Source organism: Aspergillus saccharolyticus (assembly GCF_003184585.1).
Source record: "Aspergillus saccharolyticus JOP 1030-1 unplaced genomic scaffold BP01scaffold_82, whole genome shotgun sequence".
In the NCBI taxonomy this organism is placed as follows: domain Eukaryota; kingdom Fungi; phylum Ascomycota; class Eurotiomycetes; order Eurotiales; family Aspergillaceae; genus Aspergillus; species Aspergillus saccharolyticus.
The window spans coordinates 35,417-53,507 of NW_020290692.1; the positions used below are offsets into that span (position 1 = coordinate 35,417).

General features: G+C 52.1%; 5 protein-coding genes across 5 annotated transcripts; 3 read left to right on the top strand and 2 right to left on the bottom strand.

Moving 5' to 3' along the window:
* Nucleotides 1–53: 53 nt before the first annotated feature.
* gel6 (putative 1,3-beta-glucanosyltransferase) lies at nt 54–1,636 on the bottom strand (the record flags this gene model as incomplete). Its single annotated transcript, XM_025577754.1, has 3 exons — nt 54–1,127; nt 1,213–1,424; nt 1,495–1,636. The coding sequence occupies 3 exons, from the start codon at nt 1,634–1,636 to the stop codon at nt 54–56; spliced, it is 1,428 nt and encodes a 475-aa protein (XP_025426129.1).
* A 2,252-nt stretch (nt 1,637–3,888) lies between these two features.
* Nucleotides 3,889–4,840, top strand: BP01DRAFT_308999 (uncharacterized protein; the record flags this gene model as incomplete). The annotated part of the gene is made up of 2 exons (XM_025572363.1): nt 3,889–4,019; nt 4,078–4,840. 2 exons carry the CDS (start codon nt 3,889–3,891, stop codon nt 4,838–4,840), a joined length of 894 nt encoding a protein of 297 aa, XP_025426130.1.
* Nucleotides 4,841–6,023: 1,183 nt separating this feature from the next.
* Nucleotides 6,024–6,567, bottom strand: BP01DRAFT_232391 (uncharacterized protein). Its single transcript, XM_025571216.1, has one exon. The coding sequence runs from the start codon at nt 6,422–6,424 to the stop codon at nt 6,131–6,133; it is 294 nt and encodes a 97-aa protein (XP_025426131.1). The 5' UTR covers nt 6,425–6,567; the 3' UTR covers nt 6,024–6,130.
* A 6,530-nt stretch (nt 6,568–13,097) lies between these two features.
* Nucleotides 13,098–15,545, top strand: BP01DRAFT_361515 (uncharacterized protein). The gene is made up of 2 exons (XM_025576171.1): nt 13,098–14,025; nt 14,084–15,545. The coding sequence occupies exons 1-2, from the start codon at nt 13,203–13,205 to the stop codon at nt 15,145–15,147; spliced, it is 1,887 nt and encodes a 628-aa protein (XP_025426132.1). The 5' UTR covers nt 13,098–13,202; the 3' UTR covers nt 15,148–15,545.
* A 316-nt stretch (nt 15,546–15,861) lies between these two features.
* On the top strand, nt 15,862–18,049 carry BP01DRAFT_351950 (Sds3 domain-containing protein). Its single transcript, XM_025573864.1, has 2 exons — nt 15,862–16,545; nt 16,630–18,049. Exons 1-2 carry the CDS (start codon nt 16,108–16,110, stop codon nt 17,719–17,721), a joined length of 1,530 nt encoding a protein of 509 aa, XP_025426133.1. The 5' UTR covers nt 15,862–16,107; the 3' UTR covers nt 17,722–18,049.
* The last annotated feature ends 42 nt before the right edge of the window (nt 18,050–18,091 follow it).

The following is an 18,091-nucleotide window of genomic DNA, read 5'->3' on the forward strand; positions in this document are numbered from 1 at the left end:
GATACAGAGCATAATCACACACGAACACCCACGAAACAAAAAAACAGCGTCAATCATAGCCACAATGCAAGTCCGCCTACTACCGTGCAGAGGGCGAGCGATATCTCGATGGCGCGGTTGAGGCTGCCGTCGCGGAGGATCGCAAAGGAACTGGCTCCGTTGCTTAGCTCGTAGGAAGGGAGGATGGTCTGCGAGGAGGACGCGGACATGGCGTCGGAGGAGTCAACTTCCTTCTGCTGTCGGTCGAAATCTGCATCTTTTTGCTTGTCCGTGGAGTCGCTCGGGGTCGCATGGTCGGTGGAAGAAGTCGTCTGGCCTAGGGTCGGCAGCGGCGCGCTGGGGTCCACGGCCCATCCGCCGGCGGTGGAGGCGGGACACGCGGGCGGGGTGATGGTGGAGGTGGAGGCGGCGTAGTCGGCCAGAGCGACGCCGGTGGGGTTTAAGGTCGCCCACTGCGCTTTGAGGTTGTCGAAGTCCGGCGCGACCGGCGTGGGTTCACCCTGGCGGACGAAGCCATCCTGCACGAGGGGCCCGTTAGTGGCGGCGGGCGCGTCCGCGGCAGGCGGCGGTGGAGGAGGGCCGTAGTTGACTAGCCCGTAGTCGTTGGTCTCCTCGATCCACTCGTAGATCATCGAGCCCGACCAGGTGTCCGCCATTTCGGGGCCGAAGATGGCGGCCTGGTCACCAAATGTCCGCGGGCGCGCAACATTGCAGCCGGTCTCTGAGAAGAAGATCGGTACGGGGTAGCCTTCGGCTTGCTTCTGGAGGGACTCGTATCCAGATTGGGTGAAGGTGGACTCTCCACACCATTCGTAGGCGTTCAGGGCGAAGAAGTCGAGTCGCTCTACCGGATCAGTTCGACAAGCCAGGTAGTCCTGCAGCATGGGACGCAGCTCTGCGATATCGGCGGCGGAGTAACCCACGGGGATGTTTCGGTATCCCTTTTCATCGCGGTAGGATTTCATGTCGCGTACTGCGGCTAGCACGTATGGTGCGGCGGCGGAGCCATCCTTGCTGGTGAGGACTTCGTTACCCACGAAAAAGCCGGCTGTGTTGTTGTACTGCTGGAATTCATCAAAGACCCCGGCGAATCGATCATATTGTGTCTGGTCCCAATGGGGATCGACCTAAACGGGCTGTGAGCATCGAGCCTACATGGTCATGTGACCGATTCGGAAGGAAGTACTGTGGTGCTCTCCCTGGGGAACCTACCTGAGAGATCGCCGTGTCGAAAGTGTCTAGATCCACAAACAGGTAGATGCCTGCATCTTCAAAGGCCTTCATGCAGCCGTCGTGGTCGGCCTCCGGGTCCACATGATAGACGCGGATAGCGTTGGTGCCCAACTCAGCCATGCGGGCCGCATCTCGCGTGCATTGAGCGGTGTCCTTCAAGGGATCTTCGGGAACGAGCTGATAGGCGATTCCTGGCGCCAAGGATAAATGCGTTAGTAAGGGGGATCGGTGAGGTGGTATTGGTAGACCGTGTCCCTGTACCTTTTATATAGTATTGCCTGCCATCTTCATAGAAGAATTTCGAACCCACGCTTGAGATAGTCTGGATGGCATGTGCAGAGCGTCCCAACGCTGCAAGCAGCAGAGAAAGTGTCGCCAGCGACGGTGAGCCGCTTGCCCTCATTGTGTGTATTTTCGACTAATGTGTCGGCTTATAGCTATTGAAGCGTGCTTCGACGTTGACGCGCAGCAATCGTTTGTGCAAATTGTTCAATCTCGAGCAGATGAATGGGGATAATGCGTTGGAACCTGTCTGACAGACGTGATTTGATAGCAGAAGCCTCTTGCCCACCCAGGCAAATTGATGCTGGACTAGCTATCCCGGCCTGGTTCTATTCACTGAAGCGCAGCTGCAAGGTTTCAATAGACTGTCGAACAATTCTCCGCGATGCGCAGAGTTTCGAACACGGAGTGGATTGGCAGCAAGAACACCCATCTTGAGACAAACTGAAGGTCTTTAATATGTGTACTCATGCTTCTCAACGCCCTTGCGACGCGGTGGGTGGGTGTTTGAGATGGCCTCCAGCCATACCATGGCACCGTGGATTCTTCGTTGAAGACATTGTTGACAAGCATTTTGCTAATAGTATGACGTCCTACTACATTCGCGCACGCCCCCCCTTTAAGTCATTGCGGTCGGGGGTTGACTGGAATGCAGCAGAATGACAGGCAGGGGGCGGGGATTAGTATGGGAGGAAGAGGGCAATGTCAAATGCCTGAGTTTCAAAGCGCCATACTGGCGACATGGGATGTATGCAGGGTTCGCGTTAAAGCAACGTGAACAATGCTTGTTGTACCATCAACATGTTGGAGCAATGAACATACTTAGTTTGAAGGACTCAAGGAGAAGGAAAGATAACCAACTACAGTTACATTCCTAATCGGGGGCAGCCGTTGCTGGCCTGGAGATTCAGGCCACAATTCTGCCACTCCAAAGCCGGCCCCCGCCGAGTTTCCCTCGGAATTGCCCGGAATGGTAGGTCGCAATCAGGTGAGCTTAGTCATTCTCCGATCTCAGACATTGTCGCCAATCATTTGTCTGTATCCTCCACTGAATCCCACTGTGATAATTAAAGCGCAATCTACATGTTTCTCCCCCTCAACCTTCCGATACCACCATCCCCCCCCTCCCTTTCAACAAAAAAAAAAAAAAAGGAGCAGGGGCAAATTTCAATAGCCCAAAAAAGCAGCATCGGTTCGTGTTCCTCTCGATTTGCCTTTCCGATGTCTTGGATCTTTATTCACAAGATCCGCATCAATGTGCTGGCCGTGACGCCATAAGCGGGCGACTATCGTGATGGCAGCGGAATAGTGCCCAACTATTCCCTCCCCAACTATCCCGACTAACTTAAGTTAGTTGGTGGGCAGCCCAGTGAGCCCAGTCTCCCCCGAGCCAGTTGGCGGCACTCGACTAAAGATTGCCCCCCCTTTTTTATGGGACCAAGACACATCAAGTTATTCGAAGTCAAGGCCTGCCCGGGCAGCACGAGGGGCTACTGGGTCTGGCCAACGATCGAGACCCTGGCCGATCCATGGCCAGATAATGAGGATCACTACCCGGACGAGGTCCGTTCCCTCCTGCCCACCCAATTCCCACTCACCATCCGGACCTCCAGGAAGGTTCAAAATTATGCGAGAATTCGGCGGCAAAAGCATCCAGGGAGGCTCAGAGGCGGCGAAGCTTGCGCGCATCGTGGCTGCAGACAGAAATCAGAATATTGAACGGTCGCAGGGTTCGATGATACATCAAGGACTCCCCAAATTGGGGTCGTGAATTGGATCGTCGGCGGCTTGCGTGGATGACGGGGCCTCGCCTGACTTGGGCTGGGCTGGCTTTGGCTTAACTTCCCGCATTCGATGGCTTGTGGGAACCGCTCGTCACCGTTTCATTTCCTCCTTTTCCCTTTTCATCTAACTCGGACCCCCCCGTCGTCACTGTCAATCGCGCTTATTATAATAATAATAATATTCTCAATCGCCTGTGGATTTAATACTTCCCCCCTCTCCCCTCCCCGGATTGCTCTCGTCATTGTTGTTGGTCGACTTCGCTTATTATCATCCTCCTCCTCCCCTCTAGAATTGGACTTCTGGACTCTCTCTCTGTCATCCACTACCCTAACTCTTCAGTAATTCTTTTTTTGGATCATGCTATCCGTGGTTCCTTCATATTTGAACGTTGCCATCCTAGGAAAGCTTCTCTGCCTACACTCGCCTTAATTGATTGGCTGAAGATTAGTCGTGTGCGCACACTACCCATCTTATCATAGCACATCAGCTCGACTCTTATAACAGACACTTCAAGATCGCTTGGATTCAATTCCTCTCTTCTATACTACAGTTTGCCCATTATAGTCAGCGGGCGACTCAATCAGCACGATGGAGACCGGTAATACTGTGTCGCCGTTTCGCATCTCACACCAGGATCGTGACAACCTGGATCGCAATGAGGCTTTCCGCATGATGCGTGAGCATCTCAGGCGACAAGAATTGGGCATGAAGGCCCCTAGGTATGTGACTGTGAGGCCTGTTATTATGGTCACCGAGCGCTAATGAATTTGATTGTAGCTTTTGCGCCTGCCACCGCAATACCTGCTCGGCCCAAGAACAAGAGACATTCCGCCTGCATCGCGACATCATTCATACGCTGCTTCTTCCCCTGTCTCTTTTGCACCACGAAGCCTCACGCATCGCCGCCAGCGTCCTTCCGAGTCGCAAAGGAGCGGAAGCCGACCGAGCCTTTCGGGGTGAGGCACGGAGTGCCTATGCCTGGTTACATTCGATCCTGACCGAGGAACACGATTGGTACTTGACGGAGCGTTGCCCCGCGTGCATTGTTCTGCATGTGATGAACTCTGAGCCCACCATCCGCTTTATCGCCGTGGCCTGCCTCTTGTCCGACCATTTGCATGGCAGCAAAAGACGGTTGCCGAACTTCGAATTTTGGCTACGGTCGTTGGAAGCCGCAGTCCGGGAAGATCCCTTCTGGGGCGATGATTTCTGGCCGGACATTGAATACCGGGCGTATGCGCTAGCCGATAGCGTCAAGGAGCTGGTGCTGCAGTGTCTGGAGCTGCAAGCGGCCTGGGATCGGCAAGACCTGCCGCCGGCTGTGTCGTACCACGCCAACTTCCGCTGTGACTCGTCACGGCCAGCTGTGGTGGTCAAGTCGGCCAACTGTGCACCCGTCACAATCTCAATGGGAGACGAGCAAAAACTGATGGCCAAGGTCGCCGCCAGTCGCGGTACGCAGTCGCGTCGGACCGACCGGCCTCAACGTTTTCACACTCGTCGCCACGCGGATGCTCGCAGAAGATCCGTGACGTCTTGAGATATCACCTGGTGGGGTGATCAGAATTTCCGATCTCAGACTCGATGTCTGAGAAACGCAATCCGTCTAATCTGTCCCATCCTTGGGGATAGTGGTATGACTAGATCTCTCAGTCCAATGGCTTCGAATGATGGGCCCTACATGAGACATGATCTGCATGTATGTCAATGACTAATTGACAATCATCGGGCTGAAGCATAAGCGTGGAAGTGACTGTAACCTTGAAAGCATTACAATTGCTGTATTGCATTGCTTTCTAAGCGAGCTTCTAGACCCAACCCGCCGCATCGCAACGCAAGGGACCCCTGCTTATCCCAGTCACTGAGATGCGCATGGCAGCCATCAACCTGTCGACATCCAGCCACTTTACGCAAGGATTGTCCGCGGAGATGCACTCGTGCGGCGGGTGCTCGTCAGTCCGAACCGTGCAAGGGACATTCTAGCCAACCGCTATAGCGAGGCTGCTGGCCACGCATTGCGGTGCTGCTAGGGGAGCTGGAGCCTGGTGGAAGAGGAAACCGAATGGTTGTGAATTTCTCTAGCTACAGCAGATGACGACGCAGTTGACTCTGACGCGCGTCGTCACAGCTTACTCTGTATAAAGATAGTGGAATGCAGACCAATTGCCAATACGTTTCTTCTATTTTCTTCTTCTGTAATTGTTGGAACCTTATACTTGTACCGAGTTAATGGACCATATTTCGGTCATAGACATGCATCAATGATAAGCGATGCCACCTACAAGTGCGTGTAGTGTGCTGATATTGCGGTCAGGTCTTTCCCTCTACCTATCTCTGACCACCCATTGCAATAGACTGATGCGGCTCAATGCAAGACGTCCTTCCTTACTCCGTACTATTGAAGACATTCTGCCATTGGTGCAACACAAGACATCATACGACACAATTGAACAGCCTTGGTTGGAGTCGAAAGTCAACCTCCGCATTGACTTGCAAAATCAAGGCATACAAACATCCTTGTCAGGATCGATTGTCGATGCAGCTAGTATTCGGGTCCAGCTGCCCGAATGGCCGCATTCTGCGTCTCCACCGACCTACTTCTTCTCGCATCGCTAGTACTGCCATGATTTTCACTGCTCTCACTTCGACGAGCAGAGCTGGTGCAGGTTTCTCACAAAAGCGACTCAGCCTGTGAGGGTATATCGTCTCGAAGTGACATTGCGTGATCTCTCCTTCTTCGGACCTCCTAGTCTGGGGAGGCAATTCGCAATGCACAACTAAGGAGATGTCGCCTCGGCGTCCTGATCCTTTGCTTTTGCTAGGGAATTGGCTATGTAGATAAACTGTGTCTCTCTGCTTCACAGAAGATGGTGCGAGTCGCACTTCTTGGTGTCCTGTCCTTATGATTTATTTTTCTCTCAATTCGTAGCTGGGGAATTGGCGAAGGACTTTTCAGCCTGCAGGCAGAATGGGGATCGAAGGATGAGGATGATAGGGCTGTGTCTGGTATTAGTTTGCGCCGATACCGCTGCTGGATGTTATACCAGCTATCCCTGCTTCGTAGTTGCAAAGGTTGTAGTGTATGCACGAGGATGAACAACAAAGTCGCGATGGCGATGGCCATGTTCTTCGCCCATCTGATTCCTGTGTTCCATGCCCCGCCTAAATGCCATCAAGGGACTTGACTATACGAAGGATGACCTCTTGTGTGGTCCATGTCGACACCGTCTCTCTTACGCCCCGGTTCAGCAGGGCCCAGCAACCCAGCTACTAACTAGTCTTCTGGGGGAGCTCTCCACTAGCGGTAGTGGTATCCATCTCCCTCGGGGCGAGTCGGGGTTTGTCGTCGTGGTGAAGGTTTCGAGCTAGAGATCCTGCGGGAGGGGGAAGAGGAGGTGCAAGCCCTTATCAGGTTGGTTGCATGGAACCCAAGGAGGCGGGATTCATCAGGCTGGCAGCCTGAAATGTTGTTGTTGAAGAGACCAGATTGACCTGTGACTTGGAAGGAGGGATTGGTGTGGAATTGACGAGTTGGTGTATACTCTGAAAGCCGTCTTTGGATGAATTATCCAGGACACGGCGTTAGGTGAAGAGGTAGCCAGTACTAATGTCCTTTCTAGAGTATACTGCAAGCCAGAGATATTCCTACTAGTTATTCTAAATCCTGGGTGGATATCATCAGACATTCAAGTATAGCTGTGTCAATGCACACGGGACAATTATAGCGCCTGATATGCAGGTTCCACGGCGTATTTATGTCTATTGTCTATAACGAGGGACATATGGGATGCTGAATTAGTACTGACTGGGCTCTTGTACTGTGAAATGTCAAGTCCCATCTATGAAGTATGAACAGAACGTAGCATAATGCAGCAGTTATGTTATACCGACTCCAGGTTTCACAGCTAGTATGGCGGACTTCAAAGGGGATTGCGGGAGCCTCCACGGACTACTAGATCTGCCTGCGCCTGCACCCCAAGTTGACTTCTAGTCAGTTAGTGTCCATCACCTGCATACCTCAGCTAGCAACAAGAGCGCAGCAAGACAAATTGCCAGTTACCTCTCAGCTCTCTCACAGCACCCTCAATCTCCAAACCACCCACCAACACGGCACAACCCTCGGTTTAATAACGGTCAGTGGCGTGCCCTCATCTCCCAAATTCAAGCCTCAAGTCCAGCCGGATAGATAGGCACAGTAATGTTCCCCCAGGAAGGAAAGACACCCGAGCTAGAACCTGGGCTTCAGTTCGACTAACTTACCGCCCGGGAAGCGATCCATGAAAACTAACTTCCCCCCAGTCCCATCCAGCCCAGCCCAGCCCGCCGGGAAAGGTGTTACGTACGTACGCATGTAAGTATGTATGTATGTAATTATGTGAGTATGTACGCCTGTGTAACGAGACCCCTCTCCTGAACCACACCCTATTCCAAGGCATCACGCCAATTGATGGGCGGACGGGAGCAGGGCTGTCAGATGAGCCAACCCTGAGCCGTTTTTAATCTATGGATTGTGGTTAGTATCTAGAAATGTTGGGTTGATTGGGTGGCGGGGAGGTTTGATCTTGATTGAGGGTGCGGCGGGTTGATCGGAGAAAAGATCCCCCCGCCACACATGGGCTGTAAGGAACCTTATTGGGAGACGGCGGGCTGCTAAGCGATATTAAATGGATGTCTAATCATCCAATGTTGTAACTAGGTAAGAGTAGTAGTTGGTTTAAGAGTGGAGGGGTTCTGCATTTCCTTGGACTTTTTTTTTTTTTTTTTTTTTTTTTTAGCTGTCTTTCAATTGTCTTTGTGAGGTAGATTGGCGTGTCTTGTGTCGGGTTGATTAAGGTGATATGATGTCTTGTTTTTAACTGTTGCGTGGTTTGTCGATTGTAATAACGATCTACGGAGAATGCGGAGTAGAACTGGATTGCGTCTGGATATTGTCATCGTGATGGGCTTGGGGAAATAGCATGATCGATCGTGCAATTATGTGAGGACGCTCGGGGGGGGGGGAGTTTGAAAGGATTTGGGTAATGCTTTCGGCTCATTTAGTTCATCCTTACACTGGAGAGGGAGATATTGGATAGGACACAGATTGTGTACAATAAATCATAATGGAGTTTCGGTGGCCCCATAACTTACATCTTAACTCATACTCTTATACCGAGACGGATACCTGCAGGTGGCCCTTCTAGTGCGAATTGGAACCCAGACCGTGATCAACAGACTACATACCACACACTACTCCGTACTGTCAGTGTCTCCTTGTGTACTTGTACATGTATGGTGATGAACGAGAATCTAGACCCTCGCATCGTCCCTCTGCCTGCTTACTCAGTCCTACCAAGCACGAAGAAACAGGATTCTACGCGTACGGAGTACTCGTCTCTAACCCAGTAATGAGTCTTAACGACCACCAGAAACTTATCGAACAAATCCCTCCACGCAATGCTGGAACACATCCATACCATACCAAAATCCAGGGTACCCAACCAAGTTTAGACTTTTAACTTGATTGACGGGTTTATTCAAATCAATTGAGCAAGTCTTCCGAGCCCCGGAATATCTCCCAGGCGTAGAAAAAGGCAAAAAGGGGGGCGCGGCATCTGAGAAATCAGGTGATTCGCGGCACACAGACACACGGCAACCCACCCACCACACACCATCACCCTTGACAAGTTTGACAGACCGGACACTGATGGACAGACCAGATGTTGAGTAAGGAAGATTCTTCCGTAGTCATGCTTTCTTTTCCAGGATTTTCGATTTCTCTAAACTAACTGACCATGGCAGCACAAGCGAGATGAGCCGTTAATGTGATACAGGGTTATTTGTACAGTACCTCACTCTGGAATGGGGAGTTTTTCGTTGTGGGTATGCTGTGTGTTGTGGACTACTGGCTCCTTTATCAGTGTGGACAGACTGATCTCTAGGCTTATGGGTGTCTGAATGATCGGGTCGATACTATTTACTCCGTACAGTAGGCTGTTTTTGGTTGCTGTGCTGTGCTGTGCTGTGCTGTGGTTATCGCTGGTAGTTAGTGTAGTAGTGGTGGGTAAACTCTCCCTAGACAGGCAGGTAGGTACGGTAAGCACTGGCACAAGACCCTCAATGTGACCCTGTATGTAGCTGTCTGTAGCTTACCAGCTGGAAAAGCACGGGACCCAACCCAGCCCAGCCACTGACGTCGTTCACAGGCCGCAGAATTCTAGATGGAACCAGAAAGCGAGTAGCGAGAGCAGAGGCAAGCGGATGGAGCCGATTCCGGACGACGGAGTACAAGGGAAACGGAGGGCTAGACCGCGGCGGAAAGCGATGAATCATGGATATGTGGTGATGGTCAGTGTGTGTTTGATGATCAAATCCCGATCTGACTCTTGGGCGGCGGTCGGTCCTTTGGGTTCTGGTCATCCTCTACCGGTGATAATTCTGGAGAGAGGAATTTTGGGGGAAAGGGGGCTTTGCGGCTGATCTAATGGAAGGGAATCGGGCTTGAGGCGGTCAATCAACCCAGCAGATTAAGCGGCTATTGATTGATTGGCAATGATGATACATACTACATTATTGAGAAGGATTCGACAGAGACAAAAGCAAAGAAACTCAGCCTCAGGCGTGCGGAATCAGCCCGGATCAGCAACTCTACTGAGTGAAATAATGCAACACGTCCAAGTCAGTGCCATTGACAGATCGGATCATTCACAGTCCAAGGAGTAAGAGTCGTCACGGCAAAGTCGGCAAGTTTAAATCAATTCTAATCTCCAAAGTGTATCGAAGTAACTACCGGTATGTGTGGTAAGGTTGGGAACAAAGACCGCCCGGCAGGATTATGCCTCTTGTGATCCGTACCTGCCTTTAAGGGCTATGAGATGATCTGGAAGCTACTTACACAGCAGTGTCTGGAGTCAAAGATACTGAGACGGTCAAGTTGCGGTGTTCAGAAAAGAGGCCCAGACTTGCATACGAAAAGCAAAGTGATGAACCTTAAAAATCCGCAATACTTGTTAATGGCAACTGGCAGTAACTGGCGATAACTGGCAAGGCGATTACCAGTAGTTAGGCGGATCGCCTCGGCAGCACGGAAACAAGGGTCTAGGCGTCAATCCGCCCGGATGCGGCAGTGGATTCGATCGCACCATGCAGGTGCGCCTTCCTGCCGTGGAACCTGGGTGAAGGGAGTGATTGGGGGGGTGGAAAGAAAAGGCTGACGACGTCAAGATCTGAGAAAGCATAACTGACCTGCAAAATAAAGGGGGAAAAATAAAATACAAAATGACTGGATCCGGGGAAACAGCAGTCAAGTTGAGTGGACGAGGAACCATTTTCCCTCCTTTAGTGTCTACTTTACTTCCCAGCAACAACTGGCATCAAAGTATGACTTACCTTCCCAAGTAACTTACCAACATCCTAAGTTACCTAGGATTATGCCTCTTACTCCAGTCTACTCCGTAAACTTCAAACTTGTGCAAGACGGCTGGCGATGATCGAGCCCGAGCCACCCAATGTTAGTGGATGAATTCCCCTTGTAATCTATTTATACACAATCTCCACCTGGATTGTGCACAGATTTTGCAGCCGAGAGAGCCCCATCCTTCATTTTGTGCAGGGACTATCTTCCCGGGGCGGGTGGGCGCCCTGGGATTCCATTCCTTTTTCGCCTTCCAGTCGGTGTGACGAGGGCTTGGCTGTTGGCCTTGTCGCCTCAACAAACAAACTAAAAAGGCTACATACATACATACTTTTGTGAACACTGTAGACAGTAGACAGTAGATACGGGGAGGAGTCGTTTCGCATCTGATTCAGAGCGTGTCTCGACCCGGAGATCCGATCATGGCTCCCACCCGCGCCCGCCCGCGCCAGACCAGGCAAACAAGCCTCCCCCCGATCAGACTGTGCAGGACGATGATCATCAAAAGTGATGCTGATCCAAGTAATACGAGATGAGCGGGCAACGGAAAAGGGTCACAGTGCCCAGACCCTCCCTCGGTCACTGACCATCACCACGGAGAGTCACAACCAACCTGACAGGGCGCCTGGCAGTCCTGTCGTGCCATGGATGAGTAGATGAGTAGATGGGGGATTGACGGGAGTATTTATTCAAAATACCGCATCCAACGGCTGCTGCCTTCGGGGAGGAGACAGAAGAAAGGGAGGGAAGGGGGGGGGAGGATAAGATGTAGTACTGTTAGTCTGTTACTGACCAGGTCATCCGCAGCTCGTGTGTCGTCCTTCCCCCCCCCCACCATTACCACACAACGCAAGAATGGACAGTGGTAAAGCCGAATAAAGGCGACACGGTCCGTGGAGTCATGACTAAGAGGTGCGTTTTACTGTAAGTTCTGAGAGTTCTGTGAGTAGTCAGTCCAGTCTGTCCAAGGAGCCCAGGAGACCAGAGAGCTCAGTTCTAGGCAGTGAGTGGGTCTTGGGGGGGGAAGGAGTGGAAGATGGGGGGCAAAAAGAGCGAAAAGGATTTAAAACGGAAGAAAAAAGACGGAGAGGACGGATAGAAGAAGAGTCAGGACAACAGCCAGAAGAGATGGCCACCACGAAAAGAAAAAAGGAAGGCCCGTGTAATGCTGGTTACAGTAAGGTATCGCCCGGCTTTGCCCATCTTAGCTCCGATCTGCCACTATAATGATGAGCAGGTACAAGCCTAGAGGCCTAGATGAGTCGGTGTCTTGTCTGGAACTGGAGGTGATGTTACCACCGGATTACATACAGGGTACGTTCTAAGTTAGTGTAAGCCATTGAAGGAGGTAAAATATTGTTCTTAACTGATTGATTCTGGGGAAAATTATTCAAGAAATAGATGAGTATTATTTATGGCTATATAGTATATTGATTGATTAAATAACTAGTTAGTTCACCTAACTTAGATGCATCATGAAAAGAACACATCGCCCAATTAATCCAGCTGCAGACACTCTCTGAGGGGGAGCAGACGGCCTCGTGTCAGGAAATTCCCCAATCAGGCAGGGTACGGTCTAGAACACGGGTGGAAAAGTCGCAGCCCGAGCGTCCTGTTCTGTTCGGGCTGTCAATTCGTGGTCTGGCCTTTCAACTTGTCCACCTTGGCTCATTTCCCTCTTTTCTCTGGCCTTTTCCTTTTCCTTTTTCTCGCCTTTCCCCCTTCCCAAAAAAAAAAAAAAAAAAAAAAGAAAACCAAAAAGAAAAAGGAAGAAGAAGAAGAAGAAGAAGAAGAAGAAGAAGCAGGAGAAGAACAGCGAAAAAAAATTAACTTCTTTCTATTGCTGGAATGGCGCTTGGTCGCTCTCTACCGTAGTCTTATTCTCCTCCCAGACAGTCCCAGTAGTCACGCTCTACTAAGTCGGGTCTTTGCTTCGCTCTCGCCCTTCAATCTCGCCCTTTCCCCACTGTATCATCATCGATCATCATCAACTACACCCACTTTCATCTCGACTACCACTCTCTTTTCTCTTCCTTTCTTCCCACCCAATTTCCTAGTCTTCCTTCTTCCTTTTCCTCTTCTTCTTCTTCCGCTCTCTTCCACTCTTCCCCCTCATCTATACTTTCCACTTTCCTCCTATACTACTCTCCCATCAAATAATCTTCCTGACCGTCCCGTCTGGTTTCCTTCGACTCACTCGAACCGTGCTTTCTGCCTCGACCACCACCACCACCACTACCACCTTGTTTGTCCGGTATATGTGTGTCGTTGATTCGACCATAATCTCCGTGCAACCTTATAGTACACTCGATCCTCCTGACGGACAACTGGACCACCATTTACCCACCGGTCATCATTTGGAGGCGTTGATCTACCCTGCTCCTCTTCCCTCCTCTCCCCCCCCCCCCCTCCCGTTGCTCTTAGGACCCGGCTTTCTTATTGGGTCCGCCTGCATTTTGCTCGCGCTGCTTCCCAGAGTCTGCCAGCAGCGCCTTCAACCGCAGACTGAATGAATCCCCCATTGTGCCATGGACCGTTTCGGCCTGCTTTGGAGGTGCGAAACAGCTCGGTCATGCGTTATCCATATTCAGCAGCCTCCAGTTCCTCAACTTCATCAACATCATCAGAAACCTCGGCAGATCCCAGCTCGCCCATAAGAGCCGTGTCGCCATTCGACTCGCACGACCCCCTTCGCCTTAGCCCGATCTCTCCTATCAAGCCACAACTTCACTCCTCCCGATCTCCTGCGCCCTTCCACGATACCGGCTCCAGTCGGCTCAAACGTCGAGCCTCGCAAGGATCAATCCTCACCAAGCCTTCGCCTGTCTCCCGTTTCCTTTCGCGCAGCAACGCGTCTCTTCACCTCCCATCGTTCGAAGAACTGGGTCTCTCTTCCAAATTCTCCCGCTCCGACTCTCAGTCCTCCCCTTCGCAATCCCGTCTTCGTCTTTCCACTGGTCCGACTGCCTCCTCTAGTTCGCTGGCGACTCGAGCAGCGCAGTCTTCCTCTACTGGGTGGGATTCGTCGGCCAAAAGTGACTACCTCTCTGCTCTGCCACCTACTCCCCCTGATGACAACGATCATATCGCTTGGAATCCCACCTCCGATATGTTGCTCTTTGAGTCGCATGTGACCCGAGATCATGGTCCCACCATGGTCATGGACGAGGGTCCCAACATCGGCAATTCTCCAGCTCGGACTGACGGCCTAAGTAGCCCCTCCGACCAGCTGTCCAACGTGTCACCGTCGAGCTCCGGTGGCAGCCCAGGGTCTTCAGGCGAGATGGACTGTGATCATAGCTCGTGGCTTGAGAACAGTATTGAAGCCACAGGTGAGTTCGGATCGATCAATCAGGGTTGAGTCGGAGCTAATCAATTTCTCGCGAGCAGTTTCATCACTTTCGCTCGCCAACTCCCGCGGTGAGGCCGTCAAGATCGTCTCACATATGCTTCCTTACCCGCGTCCTGGTGACAAGGCCGCGACAATATCACCCAACGATAGTGTCTATTGCTCCCTGGTGCAGGCAGTTCAGAATCGACTTCGCCATGGACAGTCGCCCTATATCAACGTCACCCATGCAGTCCCCGAACAATTCAGCCTTTCCAACCTACCATCCTCGCCTTCGCATAGCCCTCGATCCCTTTTTTCCAATGACGACTACTTCAATTCGACCGTCTTCTCCAGTGCTGCGGTAGTATCGGCTTATCACGACTTCCGCGGCCCTATTCAATCCAGATCCTCCTCGCACTCACCCATGCCTGTCGTTCCACCCATGACGGTTCATCTCTCGATTTTGGAGCGCTACCTCCCTCCCTCCTCCGCCCAGGAATACAAGGATCTTTTCTCGCCATATCGCCCCTCGTTCTTGGTCGACCGACTATTTGAGCTTTCTCCTGATGGGGGGTCATTGCTCTTCGTCTACCCGACTCGCAGGGGTGGATCCACCTTCAAGTCGCAGTATCTGGGTCCTATTTTAGATCCACTGCTTCGTCAATTGGTGGTTGTGAACGAGCTTTCCACAGATATCGGCCGCTACCTGGGCAAGCTCTCTTCTGTTTCTCACTTGGACGACTTTGACACGATGCGGGAACACCTTGCCCAGCTCTGTGGCTCTTTGAGCTCCTCCTCTTCGCAATTCAGTGTCGTGGACGCGCGCAAAGGGAGCGCTCATCTTGATCGGGAACTCTGGACGGAATGGTTCATTCACCAGGAGAAAGCCCGCATGAAGGAGGTGCTGAGCGTGTACTGGCAGAATGGGCGCCGCCTGCCAGCCACCAAGGCTGTCTCCAATGTGTCTTCTACGAACTACATCTTGGAGGACAAGGAGGTAACATCAGCCATGCTCCTGGGTGAGATCTTGGATGGAATCCGACGACGGCCCTACGGGGAGGATTCCGAGCCTCACGACGGGGTTGAGCTGGGCGTGTTCGTCATCCGCCGATCCCACTCCTAAGCGGGCTCGGCCGGAGTGGAGCGAGCTGCACACTCACCCCCTTGCGTCTCACTCTCGTTCCACTCACACGATTCTTGTTCTTTGAATATCTTTTTCTGAATTTGCAATTTGCTTTCCGGCTGGGTATATGATCGTACAATAAACAGGGGATTTGGCGGGTCCGGCGGCGTCGTGCGGAGTTGGATGAACATTGGGTCTCAGTTTGCATGTTTTGGAGGTCAATCTAGGAAGCATTGGCTGTTTGCATTCTTTATCCGTTGGAACAGAATACCCAGGATATCTTGTGCTTGTGTTATGATGGAAGCGTGATGACCACTAGCTTGTGTCGATGATGACGATGATGATTATTACTACTATATTAGCCGATGGGATCGCAGGATTCCGAATATCAAAACAAATCGGATGTATTCATCCCAATTACTCCGGAGTATCATTGTCTCCTTTTAATTGGCTGGTAGATTGATCTTCAGTGCAGAACCCCGGACTGCCAAGTACCAGCTCATAAATAAGAGAGTCCTCGGAAGTATGCTATAGTAACCAACAATTGCCGCTTCAATGGGGGTGTTTCTCTCAATCAATCTCTCAAAAGGCAAAACGCAGGGTGGCCGGGCGGTGAGAAATGTCCCCGACGCTAAACTTCATCGGGCCAATGGCCGGCTGCCCGCTTTCTGCTTCTCCTCCGTCACTGTCCATCCATCCATCCATCCATCCACTCCCTCATTGTGTTCTGGTTAGCTTGTTCCGCCCTCTGTCAATTTTTTTTTCTCTTACTTTGAATGTGTTACTGAATCGGAATTGGGACCTGTGCTGCTCTCTAACAGCAGCAGCTCACCATATTTTTCCGATTCAAATCACTTGTCTATACCCATTGAACGGAGTGTGAAAGAGAGATTGATTACTTTCGCACTTTATTCAGCCCTTGTCCGTTGACTTCTGCAATCCCACCCAGCGAGCCGGACTATGGCTTATTCGCCTGCTCCTCCATCCCCAGTACATGGCAGTGGTATGCCCATCATGTCTAACAACATGCATTCCCGTGGACGCTCGACGAGCCCCCCAACCAGCGTGCCGCTGTCGAAACGGGACAAGCGACGCAGCGCGCTTCAGGAGCGCCTCCAGGACCTCACGGCTTCCTTCAGCCAAAATCGAGACACTCAGTTTCGGCAGCAACTACATGCCCTCCAATGCGACATGACTCTTATCAACAATGCGGATCCCTACGAGCCCGGGCCGCTGCCCGACTCCGCGGATGAGATCGCACAGTTGATTGAGAACACCGTCGGCGGGGGAAAATTCGCCAAGGAGATGGCTAGCCTGGCGGGCATGTGGTATTCGCGGTTCGTGCAGGAAGTGAACCAGGCCAAGGCCGAGAAAGATGCAGATTTGGCGATGCTGGCGGTAAGTTTGCGTTTCCGTGCTTTTTTTGTCCCGCACAATCCCCGTGGTTTTCTTCTTCCCGTGCTAACGGATATTCTCTATTAGCATCGTCATACCAATAACCTCGAGCGGTTCCAACGAGAATATGCCTTCCGCGTCCACTTCGCCGAAGAAGAATACAAGCACCTTGCAAACACCCTCCGGGAACGTCTTGTCCAGACCATCACCGGCAAACGGGCCCGGCTCATGCGGGAGAAGGAGCAGCTGGACCTGGCCGACACCAACGCTCTGCTTCTGCACCCGAACCAATTCAGTATCACCAACCCCGCCAGTCCAGGCGGCATACACGGCAACCGTAAGACGCGGCATACCCGCCATCGGGTCGACCTCGAGCTCGGCGACGGAGCCATGGCAGAATCTTTCAACCGACGGAAGAGAAAAGCACCGGAAGAGGATGTTGGCTCCCCGGTGCGGGACTCGGGCCTGTCGTCGCACCCGGCGGAGCGCGCGAAAGCCCAGCTCGTGCAGCAGCAGCAAGCGCCCGCGTATGCAATCCAGAATCTTTTCACGGAGAAGGAGCTCAGCGCGCACGCCAACCACGCACACGTGGCCACCGTGCACTTTTTCTCCACCTCCAAGCGCGCGGATCAGCCCTCGGGGGCCGCCACCAACGGCAACAACACCGATGCGGACGAGGGCTCTGGTGTCGACGGCACAGGCGCAGAAGACAACGGTACCCCGGCCACTGACATGGCCCGGACGGCCAGCCAGAATTATCACGCCACGCGGTCGACCCGAGGACACGGCAACCATGCCTTGAACGCCCTGGCTGAGCTGTCCGATAAGCCCGCCGTGCGGCCCAACCTTCCGTACAATATTTTGGCCAACTACCACGCGCGTCCAAGCAATAATGGGGCGCCCCCGCTACCGCCACTCATGAACGAGGAAGTTGACGACGACTGGGCTCGCATGGACAGGCTGCACAATAAGCCGACCGGCTTCGTTGACCGAGGCCTGGTGCAACTCCTCGTGGAATCTATCCCGGCCGAGGTAGACGGCATCCCTCAGAACCCCAACCGGTTCAACATGTTGCACCCGGACTTCCCAACGGACATGGGGATGCATCTGTACCCTCTCGCGAAGGACACGGGAGACGGTGTCTACAGCAACGAACGGGCCAAGAAAAGCCGAAATTAGGCGTTTGTCCGGTTCGCTCATATAGAAAATCCGCGCAACCCGCACATATTACCGCCATTGAATTATACCTTTTGGCCCTTCAATACTTGATTGATCTATTATATGCCTTGAATCATTGCATTGCACGGATACCAAAGATGATTGGGACACACGACCATCACTGCTATGCTACACCGAGTCTGTTGGCTTACTTAACACCTATTTGACCTTATCTTCATACTACCACTTACACACACGGGAATACAAACAGCGGGAGTAAACACGATTCTTGACTTTTTTTGTTGGATCTTATTCTATTTGCTTTTCTATTGCTTACAGGCGTTTGGACGGAGAAGAGGAGAATTTGGCTTCGCTTGTTTTCCCTTTTTTT

What these genes read in the sequence shown, in the direction of transcription:
- BP01DRAFT_232391 (XM_025571216.1), bottom strand. Translation starts at nt 6,424, where the DNA reads ATGGCCATCGCCATCGCGACTTTGTTGTTCATCCTCGTGCATACACTA.
- BP01DRAFT_361515 (XM_025576171.1), top strand. Translation starts at nt 13,203, where the DNA reads ATGAATCCCCCATTGTGCCATGGACCGTTTCGGCCTGCTTTGGAGGTG. An exon ending in GAACAGTATTGAAGCCACAG is followed by an intron (nt 14,026 to 14,083) that starts GTGAGTTCGGAT and finishes TCTCGCGAGCAG; the next exon opens with TTTCATCACTTTCGCTCGCC.
- BP01DRAFT_351950 (XM_025573864.1), top strand. Translation starts at nt 16,108, where the DNA reads ATGGCTTATTCGCCTGCTCCTCCATCCCCAGTACATGGCAGTGGTATG. An exon ending in CAGATTTGGCGATGCTGGCG is followed by an intron (nt 16,546 to 16,629) that starts GTAAGTTTGCGT and finishes ATTCTCTATTAG; the next exon opens with CATCGTCATACCAATAACCT.